Below are 18,426 nucleotides of genomic sequence, written 5' to 3'. Positions count from 1 at the left end.
CGATCTCATAGGTCCCGTGGGCTCTACCGGAAGGGGCGTGACTTCGCCACTATATCTATCACTCTGGTCCTACCCATCCATCCACATACATCCATCATGCATGGACTTTACGTTGAAACGGGAAAACAAATGTGATCCACCATGATTATTATATAATTTTTAAAAGTTCAGAATAACTAAAGAACAAGGAACTTTTCAACAGATTAGAGCTGATACGACCTTGTGTAGGGATTCAGCAAACAAATACTCTACAACTATACTAAATGTTACAGTGCTGCTGGGTTAATAATTAAACCACCGCAATATTGTAACCACACATTATTTTAATCTCACACCTTCATTTTAAAACAACAACAAAAATTCCTTGTGGGAAGATTGGGCTGCAGAAGTTATTTAAGCAAAAGCCGTACCAGCGGGACTGTGATGTGAATAATTAGTGGTGCCAGAGATGAGAACAGTCTGATTGTATTGCGTTTGTGAGCAGAACTCATGAACAAACAACAGCTCCACAACAGAAGATGAAACACTGCGGCGGTCAGAGCACATTAGTCTGGTTGATGCTGTGAGAAAGATTATATTTTATTTTGTCTCCCTTTTTGCTTCTTCTTCTTTTATTTTGTAAACACTTGCACTTTCCTGCCATTAGTGAGAAAATGGGACACTCAAGCAGCAAGACACACAGCCTGCAGTATTATTGTTATAACTATCAATATTAGCAGTACTGCCGTCCGCATCAGCATCGTCGTCATCATCATCATCATCATCATCATCATCATCATCATCATCATCATCATCATCATCCTCTCTCCCTCAGATATCCTTCTCGTTTTCTTTGAAATGATTTTTTTTATCATGCTGTAAAATAATAACACACATTTGTTCACTGACTCCTGGAGACCATAACCAACCCGCAAATTGCTTTCGTTTACAGTTTGAGAAAGATCCGAAAAGCATGACGTTGTTTGCATAGTATTAAATGAACAAATACATTGACTTCTTTATTTACAATTATTGTATAGATTTAAGATGAAAATCATAAAAACAGATGAATAAACACTTAATCACTTACCCAAAACATGGCTATGTATGCCAAGAGACATCTGTTGGCATTTCTGTTTTTCTTTGTTCCACAAACTGCATGCTGCTAAGTACAGTACATCGAGGCAGGTGAGAGTATATTGCAAGAAGTATCATTGATATCATTATTGTTGCCATTGCCATTTTCTGCCCTCATAAAACACCATTCAACCAACATCATCGTTATTGCAATCAATATCATCATCGCCATGGTCACCACTGCTGTTTCACAGTCATTGGTTGTAGCCTAACAAGAGTTGTTGTGGTTTTGGATGTAGTTGTTGTGTTTGAAGTGCGTCTGACAGGAGCAGGAATGGGTGATGTAAAACTGGATAATCCAAACCCCAACAGCTAGGCTGACAGTATGATCTATGGTGCGTGATGGGTAAGGAGTGGTTCCTGTTTTTCTCCGATTATAGGAGCTTATGCTATACAATAAAAGATACTAGTAAAATGTACAAAATAAAAAGAAAAAAACGTTTGGTAGTGGCATTTTTTCAAAATATTTCTTTGAAAATGTTTTTTCATCTTTGCAGAGCAAAAGAAATAGTTAGAGAAAAACATTAAATAAAAAGGCAGACCATATTTGTAGTTCATGAAAGTAGATTTGTATTAATATGGTCCATCGTTCAGATGCTATTTCCTACAGTCCTGAGCTGACTGATAAAGCTTAAGTGCCCTCTTCACATGGGTAACAACAAGAAGAGGCGGGGCTATAAAAAAGATCAATGTATATCTATAGATATAAATCTGTATATATATTAATATTATATATATATATATATATATATATATATATATATATATAAATACACACACATATATATATATATATATATATATATATATATATATACACATATATATAAATATATACACACATATATATAAATATATATATATATATATATAAATATATACACATATATATATATATGAATTTTAAAGTAGAAAGATCTTCAATTGGTTCAGGTTGCACAATGATGCCTATCAACAACATGCGAGCCAATGACTACATTTAATTAGTTAGAAAAAGCAACGATAGCAATGAGTAGATTAATGGGGCATTTTGGTCCTTCGGATGCATAGGACCGGCTTCATGTACTGTTACGTATGGAGCGTTGGGCTCCTGTAGCATCTGGTTGGTCAAAGCATAATAAATAGTTCACAACTAGTTGGTACAGCTGAAATGTTTGAGTATTTTTGTGCGATTCGAATATGTTTGTGTGTGTGTGTGCGAATGTGTGTAAGTGTGTGTGTGTATGTGTGTGTGTGTGTGTGTGTGTGTGTGTGTGTGTGTGTGTGTGTGTGTGTGTGTGTGTGTGTGTGTGTGTGTGTGTGTGTGTTGCGTGGGCAGGAAGACGAGCTCAGTTAAAACACACAGAAGCACATCTAGAGTTTACACCACAGAGTTTGTTTCCATTCACAACCAGGAAGTGTGGAAAAAGAGTCAAAGCAACATTCCAGTTTGTTGTCTTTTTTTTCTTCTTTTTTTCTAGATGTTCAAATTGCAAACAACTTTGTGGTGCTGTTTTTCTCTCAGCATAAGAAACAAAAAAGGAATAATCAACACAATATATCTTAAAAAAAAAGGTGTGATTTCCATACAGATTAGCCAAAATAACTTAACAGTAGTTTGAAGATTTCAAATATGACTTGATTGTTGCCTTAAATGGTCACACTTTAACTTAAGCACACCAAGTCCTTTGAATACAGAATTACCTAAAAGACAGTTTATCATAAAAGGACCAGATATCAGCCTTTGTCTCGAGCCCCGATCCCAGGCCGGTGCTAAAACTAAATTAAATAAAAATAAATGTGAATGTTTTCCCTCTTTTTTGAAAGGAAGGCCACCATCTTCGAAAAACAACTGGCAAACTACTCCATCTTAATCCCAAACCATTGTAACCGATAATACTAAGATGCCACATGAAATGTATCCCCTTTATGGTTTGGTTTCTTTTTGCTTGTTAATCACCTAAAAATATCTACAGCAATTTGACAATATAGCAGGCAAGTTCCAGCGACATAGTTATTTTTTTTTCAGTAATAAAACAGACAGAGATCTGGCCAAACTAAATACACTGTGAGCTGTTACCCAACCCTTCTCTATCCACCAGGAAGCATATCTCTACGGGATTGTAAACAAATTACATTCTCTTTAAAACATAAATAAGTCAAAGTATTTTCAAACCTTTGAAGCAGGAACAAGGCAACATGCCAACAAACAAAGATAAAATCTCTCTACACATATACATATCATATAAATATATATATATACAGATTTATATATATATTTATATTGTCATTTATAGAATATATATTTCATAAATGCTATCATCATCATTATTTTTTTTATAGAAAGAATGGGTTCTACGTTTTCCAACAGGTACCAGACTATTGTGCAATTGGAGCCCTAAATCCTCGGCGGGCGTTTCGTCTCGTGGTTGACACGGAGCTGTCTGTGGCGGGGAACATGTACATGCCACACGGAGAAGAGGACGGCAGGGCCAGACGTGCAGAGACGCTGTCCTAAAATGGCAGACCGCTGCAAGTCCAACCTCTTTACCAATCCACTCGTTTCGATAAAACAACCCCACCCCCCTTTTTTTTTTTGCAGAAAAAAACATGGGTAATGTACATTCATGCAAGAGCAATAATAATAATAATAATAATAATAATAATAATAATAAGGATAATAATAATAATAATTGTAATCATAATAATGTTTTAAAATCTATTATTAAGAGAGTCAGTGTTTTTGGAGGATGGAGAGTACTTCAGTGTGGAGGTGGTAGTGGAAAGTCTATCCGTTTTTTTGTGTCATACACTCCTCTGGGATGTTTGACTCCTCCTCCTCCTCCTCTTCCTCCTCCTCCTACGCTGCCACTGGAGATAACATCCAGTCTCAAAGTTACGTCAGCAGCAAGCATATACACACACACACACACACAGGCATGCACGCACGCACAAGCACACACACAAACGCACACACACACGCACACGCAAACACACACCACCATATCCACTCATGTACTTCTCCCAACAAAGTCATCGCGGCCCGTTTATCTGTTTGTGAATTTCTTGCACTTTTTCTAAATGATTGAATTGATGTAGCGTAGTCCGATCCCCTCTCCCCCCCACCCCCCACCCCTCCAGCTGTGAATGGGATGTCCCTCCAGTGAGACGGGTGGAGAGAAAGTCAAAAGCTCTGGCTTGCAGTGGGGGGGGGGGGGGGGGGGGGGGGAATCAAAATGACAGCCATGAGCGTCTATTTTTCCCTTGTGAGGCTGAGAGATTAGAGCTGACTGTTAACGGGGTCGGGGGTAGGGTTAGGGTTAGGAGGGGTGGAGGGGTCAGGGGGAGGGGTCAGGTGGAGGGGTCAGGGTGGAGGGGTCAGGTAGAGGGGTCAGGTGGAGGGGTCAGGTGGAGGGGTCGGGTGGAGGGGTCAGGTGGAGGGGTCAGGTAGAGGGGTCAGGGTGGAGGGGTCGGGTGGAGGGGTCAGGTGGAGGGGTCAGGTGGAGGGGTCAGGTGGAGGGGTCGGGTGGAGGGGTCGGGTGGAGGGGTCAGGTGGAGGGGTCAGGGTGGAGGGGTCAGGTGGAGGGGTCAGGGTGGAGGGGTCGGGTGGAGGGGTCAGGTGGAGGGGTCGGGTGGAGGGGTCGGGGTGTGTGTGTTGGGAAGGTGGGCGGGGACGGGGGGTGGGATGGAGGATGGGGGCGGGGCTCTGGAGTAGGAGGCACCGCCACGCAAGCCAGTTTGGACACCAGGGGAGGGCCAGGTGGGTGTGAAAGGTGTGTGTGTGTGGGGGGGGGGGCTGGAGGCGGGGCTAGGGGGAGAGGCTGGGCGTTAGAGGCTGGTCTCCAGGCTGTGCAGTGGACTGGCCGGGCTGGAGGACGATGCTGATTGGCTCTCGCTGACGGCGAGGTTGACGACGCCGTCGATGGCGTTGTTGTTCTTGTTGGGCGACGGCGGCGTGCTGCCGTACTTGAGGTGGTCCCGGGCGGACCCCAGGTCGGCGGTGTCGATGAGGGGCATGTGGGGCGTGGCGTCGTCTATCCTAAACTCGGGGTGCGTCATATAGTTGTGGATGGACGTGCGAGAGTCGGGTTTCTCCAGGCCTTCGTAGAGGGAGCTGCGGAACGCGTTCACCACACGGATCTGAGGCCGGCCGAGAGAGAGAGAGAGAGAGAGAGAGAGAGAGAGAGAGAGAGAGAGAGAGAGAGAGAGAGAGAGAGAGAGAGAGAGAGAGAGAGAGAGAGAGAGAGAGAGAGAGAGAGAGCAAGAGAGAGACAGAGAGAGAGAGAGAGAGAAAGACAGAGAGAGAGAGAGAGAGAGAGAGAGAGAGACAGAGAGAGAGAGAGAGAGAGAGAGAGACAGAGAGAGAGAGAGAGAGAGAGAGAGAGAGAGAGAGAGAGAGACAGAGAGAGAGAGAGAGAGAGAGAGAAAGAGAGAGTGAGAGAGAGAGAGAGAGAGAGAAGGGGGGAAGTGGAACGAAAAACAAGATTATTTTTTAGAGGTTTGAGATGCAACACAAAAATTTGAAGGACCCCTGGACTTTTGGAAGAGAGAGGAAGGAAGAGAGAGGGAGAGCATTGAGGGGAGCAAGACAGAGAGATCGATGGAGGATGAAAGAGAGAGAGAGAGAGAGAGAGAGAGAGAGAGAGAGAGAGAGAGAGAGAGAGAGAGAGAGAGAGAGAGCGAGAGAGAGAGAAAGAGAGAGAGAGAGAGAGAGAGAGAGAGAGAGAGAGAGAGAGAGAGAGAGAGAGAGAGAGAGAGAGAGAGAGAGAGAGACACACACACACACAGAGTGACAGAGAGAGAGAGAGAGAGAGAGAGAGAGAGAGAGAGAGAGAGAGAGAGAGAGAGAGCTTTAGGGTCCTTGGAGGAGAGGTGGGTGGACAGATCAATGGAGTTGGGTGGCGGTGGGGAGAGAAGCAGCAAGGAGAGAAGGCACCTGGAGTTCTGCCTTCCAGAGATCTCTACAGTTTACCACTCACTTCATTAGCGTGCATCGAGGAATAAAAACAAAACAGTAAGAGTCACATTCAGGAAAATAAACACACGGTAAAGAAAATAAGGAGTCAAACACATATTTTTCCAGGAAAAAAATACAGAAAATAAAAAGCAACACAAATGCCTGTTGTAAGTATACGCTTTCAGTCCAATGTGCGGTATACCTAGAAACAAGCCATGTTAATAAATAAAATGCCAATACAAAAGGAGATTAACACATGCAAGGTCAGGTGAGGTCAGTGAACACAGGAAGGAGGTCAGATCCTAGAGATCCAGCCAGCTGGTGCAGGGGCTCACAGCATAGGCACCAGAGCAGGGGTTCACACACACACACACACACACACACACACACACACACACACACACACACACACACACACACACACACACACACACACACACACACACACACACACACACACACACATACGTACATACTCAAGTATGTGCACAAACACACACACAAACACACACACACACACACACAAACACACACACACACACACGCAAATAATATAATAAAAAGAGGGAGCACAGCTTGAGCCAAGAGGGCATGTGGTGATAGTCACAGGTAAAAGGTGTGTTGTGGCTGGGTGGAGTGTAACGCTGGATACACAGATGTGGCAGCACATCAAACGAACGAACACGACACAACCCACAGACGATATGCATTACACAGCAGGTGAGACACGGGCTACACATAATGCACACTTAGTGTTTAGACGGGAGGTCACACATGGGGGGGTCACATGCAACAACATCACAGCATGGTGTGTGGGGGATGTGGAGGAGCTGCAGAGAACACACAGACCACGGAGACGAGACCTTGTGTGTGGCGGGAGGGGATGGTATTAATACAAAAAAGTTGTTGTATTGTCAGAGGTCTGACAATGGCAGAGAGCTCTGTACTTCATGCATATCCAAAATAAACACTCAAGTATAGGTCACGAAAGCCAGACCAGCCTCTTTAACAATGAGAAAATAGGAATTATCGGTGTACCTTGCTTTCAAAGTAAAGACATTTGTTAAATACTACGTCTGCACTTCCAATGCATTAACCCAGACATAGCACAACCCTGACTCTTCCTTCCCAATTCCGAAAAACCAACCAAATTCTTAGCCGAGCTACAGCTGATTTATTAAACAATTATTCAGTTTCTTATTTCATATTTTCATTTCATTCACATTTTATTTTTAAATAAAATAAATTTGCACATTCTAGATCTGCATATAGTGGTGGACTCTTTTGTTAACATTGGATGGCATTGATTAAACATACCACTGAATACAACATCCAGAAACTCATCCATATTCTTCCACTTCGAATTAAACCATCATATTCAACATTCATCTCAACCTCAAATGGTCTCGCCTACCTAGCTACCGAAAACCCAAAAGAAAGGCCCAATCCCATTTCGACCCCTTCCCCCTTCCCCTTACCCCTTCAAAACATGGGGGAGGGGTAAGGGGAAGGGGTAAGGGGTAGAAATGGGATGGGGCCAAAGTTGACCTACATCAAGGGACAATAACTAACGCTGTGACGTACACTTGAATGTTTACTTATTTTGTTGAGTGAGTCGGTTGGAATTAGTGGACACTAGTTGACACTCGGGAGGTGGGGTGGAGTGAGTGGGGTTTGGGTGGGTGGGTGTCTGGGAGGATGGGTGGTTGGGAGGGGTTGTTGGAGGGAGACAAACTCACAACCTGAAATGTCACGCCGTGGGTATCACCCTTAGTCCTGCGCTCCTAGCACTCTGGGGAGACAAACACACATCGACCAATGAGAGGAGAGTACATCCGAGCATGGCTGATGAATTTGTTTTTTGAAATACAGTGTGGACCGCAGAAAAAAGACAAACAGGAAGAACATGAGAAAGCATAAAGCACAGACAAAAGAGGAAGACATGAGCCTTCAGGAATGCCAAACCCTTAAAATACGACTATTTACACTACCATTTGTGGACACACATCACACGGTTTAAAGACAAAATAAAAAAAACTCAATTTTTGTTTATTATTATTTGTGTTTATTATTATCTATATTATCTGTATATTACTTAATAATAACTTAATAATCCTTCTTTCTAAATCATTATTTAATGTCCTAATATAGTTTGTAAATGGCACCAACTGACACAAGTTCAGCCAGTGTCAAGGCGACCACAGATGGTTCTTGGCCTGACCTTTGATTGCATCATCCTATTTATTTTTAGTCTAACCTTAACTTTAACCTTTTTTTTTGGTATTTAACCTGTATAAAGACTCTATTATTGTACTCTTAAACCATAATGAGAGCCTCCGCTGGCTTCCTATCCAATCTTCTGCTAAACCTGATGAACCCATGGCTTACAAAACATCTGCACGCCTTTATTACTGTTTTCCACTTGTACAATCGACTCAATGAAGCGGACCTTTTGATCTCAAGAGCCTCTCCTATGGTGATATGATTGACACATCATCAGGTAGGGGCTCGGCGGCTTGCGCGGTGGACACTGCGGACATTGCCGATGGAACCCTGCCCAGTTGGCTGGCACTCCCACACCCTAAGCCCCTGCTCCCCTCTCCTTCCCTACCCTGAGCAGACTCACACCAGCACTACCAGCGCTACTAGGGATGGCACCCCGTGAAGAGAATAGAGAGCAGAGAAGCAGACAGACAGGCTGACTCACGGCCAGTAGTGGGAGAAGGAGCGGTAGCGGTAGCAGCAGCAGCAGCAGCAGCAGCAGCAACAGCGGTAGTAGTAGTAGTAGTGGTAGTGTTTGTAGGAGAGGAAAGGGCATTGGACAAGGACACGTGGCTAGGACTAGAAACATGGGTTACATCCTGGGTCTGGCTGGTGGTGGACGACTGGCGCCTCAGTGCGCCGGCCTGAGCCTGATAGGAGCAGCCGCTCTTGAAGGTGTTCACCACATCGATCTGTGTGAGACGGGGGGTCGGGTGGGGGGTGGGAGAGCAGGGTAGAAGAACAAGACACATGGCGGCTCAACGAGATAGCAGTACATAGAGGGAAGGAGGGGGGCGGAGGGGGGGGGGGGGGGGGACCGAGTGAGACGGATGCGGACTGCTGTTTTTTAAATTATTTTTTTATTTGTGCAACAATGTGAACGTTTGTGTGAGGGGGGAAGAAGGCTGGTAAACTGAGCTGAGGCACTGGCAGGATATCACAGTGATATCGGTCCACAAAGGTTTGACAACCCCACAGGAGTGTGAGTCCGATTCAGCGCCAAGAGATGGGAGGGTCAGCACGGGGCTGTCGATGGGTTAACTGTGGGCTCCGAGTTGTGTGTTCCTAAGTTCGCTGAGCCCTGCCTCTCCTCTCTTCTTCTTTGGTCTTCTTGGTGACGACCTAGGTTCCCTCGAGGTCAAACAATTCCAACACTGTTACTCTCTGGTGCACACACAGTTCAGACAAGAAGGACCACAACTGGACCACAAAACATCTTAACAAACACAGTGCTTTATAAGGACATGCTATTTAACAAATGCAAGCAGAGACGGACAAAGAAGAACAACAACCTTGGATTTCCAGAGGATGTGATGCGTTTACTATATTGCTTTATAAGAGCTTGAAGCTGCACATTACCTGACTCAAACTTCTCCCTGGTAGGCATGGTTACGTTAAAACGACAGTGCTTCACATGCAACGCCTTAATCAAAGGAACAGCAGAATTTGTTCTTCAACAGAATTGGACGGAGTCCAACAATAAGAGCATTTTGCATGGCAAAATGTTTGATTGCCACAACTGGAGCCTCTTGTGAATCCTGCCTCTCTGATTGGCCGGCAGCTGAAGCTTAGGCCTGCCTCCTGCGGGGGGCTTCCAGTGTCCTCACCTGTGTCTGAATGCGATTGAGCCCTCTGAACCAGAGGATCTGCCCTCTCCTCAGCTCCCTCTCCGCGTGGTCGATCTCCTCGTTGTCGTCGTTGACGTCGTCCTCCGGCAGCTCGTCCTTCTGGCTCAGCTGCCCCGCCCTCCGGAGGAACCGCAGCCCGCTATTGGGTATGGTGGATATCACCTGACGAGGCGGGAGGGGAGAGAGAGAGGGAGAGAGAGAGAGAGAGAGAGAGAGAGAGAGAGAGAGAGAGAGAGAGAGAGAGAGAGAGAGAGAGAGAGAGAGAGAGAGAGAGAGAGTGAGAGAGAGAAAGAGAGGGAGAGAGAGAGAGAGAGAGAGAGAGAGAGAGAGAGAGAGAGAGAGAGAGAGAGAGAGAGAGAGAGGGGGAGAGAGAGAGAGAGAGAGAGAGAGAGAGAGAGAGAGAGAGAGAGAGAGCAAAAAACTGGGATGGGATCAATTGTGAAAATAAAGTAATGCTAATGTTGGCTACATAGACAGAGACAGACAGACGGACGTACAGACAGAGAGATAAACAGACAGACCAGATGAGACGGGCGGACAGACGGATCAAGCTATTGATTACCTGTCCCCAGAGCAGCTCTCCCATGCCCAGGAACACGCACCACATCCACTTCTCAATGTCCAGGGCCACACAGCTGAAAGGTTTACCTCCCAGCTGCACGATGAGAACCTGTAGACACCAAGCACACGCATGGTCGGCCTGGGGTCAATCTGCATCAACCACTACGTTCTGTTCTGCTCTGACTAATTCATTAAAGGTGACATTTCATACCCCCAGATGTGAGTGTGATTAGCCATTACAAGCCGTTTTGAAAATCCGCCTCTTCTGACATCCCAAGTGTGCGTGTCGCCCTAGATGTGTGCTGAATAGATCAGTCTACCAGCCTACCCTGTGGACTGCAAACGTTGCTCATCTATCGGTCATACATCTGGGTCGACACGCCCATTACGGCTAATCACACTCGCACCTGGTAGTAGAATATGTCACCTTTGAAAAAATGATTGTCCACACCAATGGAAGTGAAGAAGATGAACCTCAACTGATATGTTAGACAAAACTAAAGTAAGCACACCAACATCTGGATGCTGCATTACCATACAGGATACAGTATTGCAGTATTTACAGAACTGCAATCATATGGGGACTCAAATATTGATTGACCTCTAGTCCCTACCTGTAGCACGATGGTGCCGAACACGATGGTACAGAAGATGGGGTTTCTGAAGATGCCCTCGAACACGTTGCGCTCTCCGTGGATCTTGCGGGCGTTGATCTCGTTGAAGATCTGCATCATGACGAAGGCGTTGAAGATGATGGTGTAGTGCTCGGACGGCGGCGAGTGCAGGGGGGCACCGCGCCCGCTGTCAATGTCGAAGATCTTCTCGCCTGCCGGTGCGGGGACAAATTTATTAGGTGGATCCCTTCGACCCCCCGAGTTCAACCCCAATCCACCAATATACTCCTAGTCTATTTTTACTATTTCTATGAGTGTGTCTTGAGTTCATATCTTCATATCTTGAATGCTAAAAACTTTAACCTAAGATTGGAGCTCCTGCAGAGTTTTGTTCTAAGTAGCTTAGCAGCTTTTTCTATTTCAAACGGTTATAAAAACGGAATGAATAATGATGGCCTCTCGTATTTTAAAAGGAGTATCCAGGACTCAGGACTGAGGCGGCACAGTTGATGACAGGACGTACCGGCGAACAACAGGGTGAAGATGATGATGAGCTGGTAGACGGCGTGGCCCAGGATGTTCTTGGTCATGGTGCTGGAGATGAGGGGCTTGTTGCGTCCGTAGGGCCTCCTCTTCAGCAGGCTCTCCGTGGGCGGCTCGGTGGCCAGGGCCAGCGAGGCGAAGGTGTCCATGATGAGGTTCACCCACAGCATCTGCACCGCCTTCAGCGGGGAGTCCTGGGGAACCAAGCAACATGCCAACCGCTGTGAGATAAACCGTAGACTGTGAACACTTTGTGAACACATTGGTTAATACACAACAGTTTTTATGGTGTCGATTTGCCTTCTGCGGAATGTTGTTCCGCAGGGGGGAATTTATCCATATTTGGTAGGGGGGACTTACATGCAGAATAAAGACCAGTAATTACCTTGAAGGACATAAAGGTCATCATAACGCTCTCTCCTGGCTTCAATTACCAACCAAAACATTTTCTTAAAAAACACTTCACCTGAAGGCGACCGCCACGATTGTAAACATCAGCAACATAGTACTATGGTCTTTGTGGTCAGACATTTTGTAAAGTACTCGTATGCCGACTGAAGCACACGAGCACACACACAACAAACAGGAAAACAAAAACACAAACAAACAAACGCACACATACCTGTGTAACGCAGGCGCCAGTGAATGCCACAATGACAGCGACTACGTTGACTGTGAGCTGGAACTGCAGGAACTTGGAGATGCTGTCGTAGACATTCCTCCCCCACATCACCGCCTTCACGATGCTGGAGAAGTTGTCGTCGGTCAGGATGATGTCCGACGCCTCCTTGGCCACGTCTGTCCCTGCGATACCCTGGACCACAACGCACACATGTCAGGGTTTGTGGCTATTTTTGGTTGCAAAAACACACACGCACACAAACACACGTGCGTGCATACAGACACACATACCCAGACACAAACAAACACACACAAACACACACACACACACACACACACATGTACATACACACGCACAAACACGTACATACACACACACACACACACACGTATGCATACACACATACACAGAAAAACACACACACACCAACTCTCGTTCTCTCACACACACACACACACACACACACACACACATACACACACACACACACACCCACCCTCTCACACATAAACACACATACACACATTCACACATACACACACAAAAGCCTACACACAAACAAACACCCACGGGATGCATTGGAGCGGCGCCCGGAGGAAAGAGCCATACCTTGTAAATAATGAAATGCTGTCTAACAATACTCTGATCCAGAAACCACAGTCCAGGGAAATGATAGCAGCAGGAGCCTCTAGGGGGAGCTCCTGGTCTGCCTCGGTGACAGAAACTACCCTCACACGTACAATACAGGTTGCATAAGAAGGAGAGACAGACAGAGGCCTTCCTACCATGGCGAAGCCGACATCAGCCTTCTTCAGGGCAGGCCCGTCATTCGTCCCGTCTCCTGTCACCGCCACCACCTGTCTCTGCGCCACCATGGTGCTGTCAATGATGCCTGCCCCCGAGGAGCAGCCCCCCCCACACACACACACACACACACACACACACACACACACACACACACACACACAGACGCACGCACGCACGCACGCACGCACGCACGCACGCACGCACGCACGCACGCACACACACACACACACACACACACACACACACACACGCACCCACCACGCATGCACGCACGCACGCATGCACACGCACACACACGCTCGCACACGCACGCGCACACACAGACACGCACACGCACATACGCGCGCGCATACATGCACGCACATAGAGACTCACACAGGCAGGCACACACATCAACACACACACACAAACACAGATAAACAGTCACACAGACACACACACACACAAACATACACACACAAACACAGACACACATGGACACACAATTCATTAGCATAAGCACCAACTGCCTACATAATATTTCATCATTTTGTGTGTGTGGGTATGGGTGCGTGTGTCTTTGTATGTAGTGTACTTGTGCATGTGTACCTTTTATTCTCTTTTGAAAAATGAACCTCAAGTACGAGTAGCACTCTTACCTTTGACCAGAGTGTGTTTGTCCGTCGGGGAAGACCTGGCCAGGACCCTGAGTTTAGGCCAAACCTTATCCATACGCTCCTGCTCCACCTGAGAACACACACACACAGCTTAACATATCTCCATGCTTCAGCAGATATGGCCTTCCATACCATCTCAAAGCTCACACACCCACAAACAAACACACACACGGATCCAGGCGGTTCCCCCACCTCTCCCTTCTCGTTGCGGATGCGCCGGTTGAACTCCTTGCCGTCGATGCACAGGAAGTCCTCCCCCGGGTGGATGATGCCACACTTGATGGCGATGGCCCTGGCCGTGTTGATGTTGTCCCCGGTCACCATGCGCACTGTGATGCCCGCGTGCTGGCACTTCATGATGGCGTCGGGGACCTGGGGTCGAAACAATACATAGCAAAGACTTAAACAGAGCCTCAGCAACATTTGTGTGGTGCCGTGTTTTTTAATTCAAACTTTTATTGTGAAAATCATCGAGCAGAGTTATGCAAATATGAACTATTTCGATTTCTTCGTGCTTTGATTCCCGATGGCCTGGTACTTCCATCACCCTTTTCTGTTTATTTGATTTCAGTACTGCAGTATCGGCCCCATTTGAGTTCCACCTGGTATGATTAGACGACGTCTGACATTGGCTGTTCGTCCCTTTAAAAGACTGTTCTTTCTGGTCTTTTTTAGTTGACCTGGTAAATGAGTTTGATCTTGACATGTTGTTCCTGGCAAAAATGTTCTCAGGGCAAATCAGGACGGCAGGGGCTTTATCTTCATAGTATATGTTCCCTGCTCCACTTTGGACAGGCACCTTGCCTTATTATGTGCAACATCATGTTTTACTCATTCATGCAACAAAATGAAGCAATCAACACAAAAAAAGTCATTTAATATAGTATTTTTGACATGACATATTTGAAATTTAATGACACATAACAAAAAAATTATTGATTAATAAAAACTCTAAAGCAGCATTCATTTTCATCTCAACCTTTTTTCTAGCCATCCCGAGGATGGATATGAACGGTTAAAAAGCAGACTATCTGGTCCTTAGAATGTAATTATGCAATGGAAAGACGTGGCATGATGCTGTGGGGGCAGAAGCATTGATTCAGGAGTTCTGTCGAAGGCCAATGTAGGCGGTGAATGCTCTTCCCACACACACACGCACGGAGACAGGCATACAAAGACACACACACAATCACACATGTACACAGAAACACACGCACACACAAGAGTAAACAAATGGCCCATGCAATGCGTACACACTCATTATAATGAAAGCGAAAGCAAGCCCCTCACATATTATGTGTGCCTAACGGGGAGTGTTACATAGTGAAATCCATACGGTCAGTCGGCTCAATGGATATTGGATCTTTAATGAGCAATGAAGGTAAACAAACCGAAACAGATAGGCCGTAACTCCCCCATCATCTGTTTACCATTCTTCTTCAATAATTCAGCAGGGAGTTATTAGTAATGTATGTGTGTTTGTTTTACTCACTGCTGTTGTTATGCACCATGCAACACTTTGATATCTATCTTCTGTAACTGTTGCCTTAGGCTTTCTCTTTTTTGAGTTTCAAATCTTTCCATGTTTGAAAATTGATGACATTCTCGGTATAGATGAATGGTGTTGAACACCATATGAAAAGTACCTGAATCTCAGGGGATTTATTCAGCTGGTTATAACCACAAAATTGTTATCAATTATTCCCTAAATGTTTCAACAGTAATGCAATAGAATCAGGGCATTTGCAATATTAAAAGCTCCGCTAGTTCGAGATTTAGATGAAAGTAAATGTTGTGCGACCACATAGATAGGCCTATTTCCTTTTAGCACCTAGTGAAGTGGGTGTATCATTAGATCATACTTTATAATGTTTCTCTCTGCGGCAGTTTACAGTTTAATACACTACATCTTATTTACCACAATTTCCTTGTTTTCATTGCCCTGGCCAACTTCACTCTCTCCCATCGCCCTTGTCTATTCCTCAGACATATAATACACCTTGTTCGCTGCCTGCTATGCAGGGGGGGGCTATCCGAGGCAGTGGTTTTGGCTGAGGCTGAACAGGAAAGGAGAGACACATAGCAGCAGCCATGACTTCAGTCACAACCCACTAGACTGGGCGCTCGCGTCAAGAGAGAGAGAGAGAGAGAGAGAGAGAGAGAGAGAGAGAGAGAGAGAGAGAGAGAGAGAGAGAGAGAGCGAGAGAGCGAGAGACTCCAGACAACCTGCCTGTGTTGCCTATGAGAGGAAGTGCTCCTCTGTGAACTTGCAGCGGTCATTATTCAGAGGCTGAATAGAAGGAGCCCTGTGGACAGAGCCAGATAATTAGCATATCCATCCACTCTGCACTCTCACTGACCTCCCTAGTTTAGGTTTCTCTGTATACCAGGCCTGTGTACCGGCCAATCTGTGTTAGGAGGCTACCTGTCTATCTGTGTGTGGAGATAACCTGTCTATCTGTGTATGGACTCTACCTGTCTATCTGTGTGTAGAGGCTACCTGTCTATCTGTGTGTGGAGGCTACCTGTCTATCTGTGTGTAGAGGCAAGAGGCTACCTGTCTATCTGTGTGTGGAAATAACCTGTCTATCTGTGTGTAGAGGCAAGAGGCTACCTGTCTATCTGTGTGTAGAGGCAAGAGGCTACCTGTCTATCTGTGTGTGGAGGCTACCTGTCTATCTGTGTGTGGAGGCTACCTGTCTATCTGTGTGTTGACTCTACCTCTCTATCTGTGTGTGGAGGCTAACTTTCTATCTGTTTGTGGAGATAACCTGTCCATCTGTGTGTTGAGGCTACCTGTCCATCTGTGTATTGAGACAATTTGTCAATCTGTGTGTGGTGTGACCTGTCTATCTATTTATTGAGATTACCTGTGGACCTGCATGTGTGTGTGTGTGTGTGTTTCTGTGTGTTTGCAAGCGGAGAGAGCGTGAGGAGCCTCATTAAAAATACAGGAAGGCCTTCTACAGGTGAAAGGTGGGGGAAGAGCAGGTTAACCGGAAAGAAAAACCGAAGGCTCGGGTTCCTCCTCTTCCGATCTGGTTTCACATTCTCTTTTCACTGTACCGCCAGCGCTACTTTCTACCCCTCAGACCGTTTTATTGATGCGCTAAGCGTTTCCCCGTGTGATCCTTTGTTTCGGTCTAATATCACCGCAAGAACCAATTCTTGTGCATTAAGATTGTTAATATTTAATCTCTAATCTTTATTTCCCTTCCTTTATGCTTTGGACCTCATCCCCTCTCCTTACTCTCCTCCGGAGTGTCTTTGTCCCATTCCTGTATCGTGAGGAGGTTGCTAAAGGGACATCTAGTTCTGGAGGATGAAATGAGTGGCTAATAAACAGACAGGTTAATCAGCCAGAGTGACCTTCCAGACGGAGGAAAAGTTGGCCAACTGTAGCTCATCTGCCATTACTAGTAAGTGGTTTATCAAGTGTGTTGATCAAATATTTTGACATTTCTAGAGAAGAACGTCACACTCGGTTATTATCTGAAATGAGAGAGTGCGTCATATGCGAGTGATGAAAACACTGCGATCTGCGACATCAACTCAGTCTTCCATATAAACATCACAGAGAAACTTCGTCATTAGTCCTATGGAACAACAGAGAACCCATGACATCACCGCTGCAACTTAACGAACCTGCTGGCAAAAACAGAGTTGATGTTGCCCTTTAAGCAGCAGTTCTCTCCATCAATATTTTATTAATGCACAACACTTTATTTATTTATTTGTACCAAAAATAAAAATAACAAATAAAAATTTGTGAACCAAAAATTTGGACTGCAAATGATCAGTACACTATTAGGTTGCAGCCTCAAAATATTTAAATATTCTATTGTTTATCAATGTGAGACTGGGGGATGGTTTATATCAAGCATGCGCAGGAACATCAATGTTTTTCAGCTGGTATTATTTGATTTTTCTCGTCTTACTTTGACCTCTTTCTCTTACGCATGCAGGTTTCTAGTTTGTATGCAAGTCGTGCAATCGAGAGAAATCGGAAAGAAAGAGACCGAAGACGCCAGAAAGAAAAGAGGAGGGGGACGGGGGGGGGGAGAGGAAACAGGGGAGACCGGGTAGAGAAGGGGGGGACCGGTATGACAGGGGAAGGACAGGAACAGGGAGACTCGGGGGAGACTGGAAACGGAAGAAGGGAAGAAGTTGAATAATGCAGTAGTTAGTTAGAGGGCCGGCTTCATGTGAAGTCTGAGCAGAGTTGTCATGAAAAGTTGACTTCTCTGACGACGTATCCCCCCCCCCCCCCCCATTCCCCCCTTCCCCCCAAGGCCCCGCCCACACTCCATCTGACCCCCGTCCGGCCCCTTTCTGGGACACCCCGTCTATCAGTCCGGCAGTGGTAAGGCGTGTAAGATGCCCACACTCTGTGTTTAGGGCTCATATTTAGTGTCATTGGGAGTTGTGTTTGTGGAAATAAACCTGTCCTCCGATGCTGCCAAAAACCCACAGAGCGCTCCACTGGTGTATCGATCCTGTGCTTTGGATGTTTTTGACATAAAGGACTTGTCATGGCTTGTTATTAAACTATATTTGTATTTGTTTGTGTTGTTTTGCACAATGACTCAAGTTTTTGCGCCTGAAGGAAATATATCATGTGGTTGAAGATGTCATTGATTGTTATTGTGAACCTTCAACCTATCTTTGTATAGGCAAATAA

At 45.6% G+C, this 18,426-nt stretch overlaps 1 protein-coding gene across 11 annotated transcripts in view; it reads right to left on the bottom strand.

Moving 5' to 3' along the window:
- Positions 1–4,763: 4,763 nt before the first annotated feature.
- Positions 4,764–18,426, bottom strand: part of atp2b2 (ATPase plasma membrane Ca2+ transporting 2) — a 60,277-nt gene continuing 46,614 nt past the window's right edge. For 4 of the 11 annotated variants that reach the window (XM_030375566.1, XM_030375569.1, XM_030375565.1 and 1 more), the window contains 9 exons: positions 13,938–14,117; positions 13,728–13,815; positions 13,068–13,174; positions 12,283–12,474; positions 11,641–11,854; positions 11,118–11,329; positions 10,505–10,612; positions 9,922–10,104; positions 4,924–5,235 (listed from right to left, as the gene is read on the bottom strand). In XM_030375566.1, coding sequence (XP_030231426.1) covers positions 4,924–5,235; positions 9,922–10,104; positions 10,505–10,612; positions 11,118–11,329; positions 11,641–11,854; positions 12,283–12,474; positions 13,068–13,174; positions 13,728–13,815; positions 13,938–14,117 — 1,596 coding nt within the window. Of the gene's footprint in view, positions 5,236–7,791; positions 7,845–8,759; positions 9,007–9,167; positions 9,446–9,921; positions 10,105–10,504; positions 10,613–11,117; positions 11,330–11,640; positions 11,855–12,282; positions 12,475–13,067; positions 13,175–13,727; positions 13,816–13,937; positions 14,118–18,426 lie in introns of those variants that run through there. The other 7 variants (XM_030375567.1, XM_030375572.1, XM_030375568.1 and 4 more) reach the window with 6 other exon arrangements.

Source organism: Gadus morhua, chromosome 13 (assembly GCF_902167405.1).
Source record: "Gadus morhua chromosome 13, gadMor3.0, whole genome shotgun sequence".
In the NCBI taxonomy this organism is placed as follows: Eukaryota; Metazoa; Chordata; class Actinopteri; order Gadiformes; family Gadidae; genus Gadus; species Gadus morhua.
This window is presented reverse-complemented; position numbering and strand designations above follow the sequence as displayed.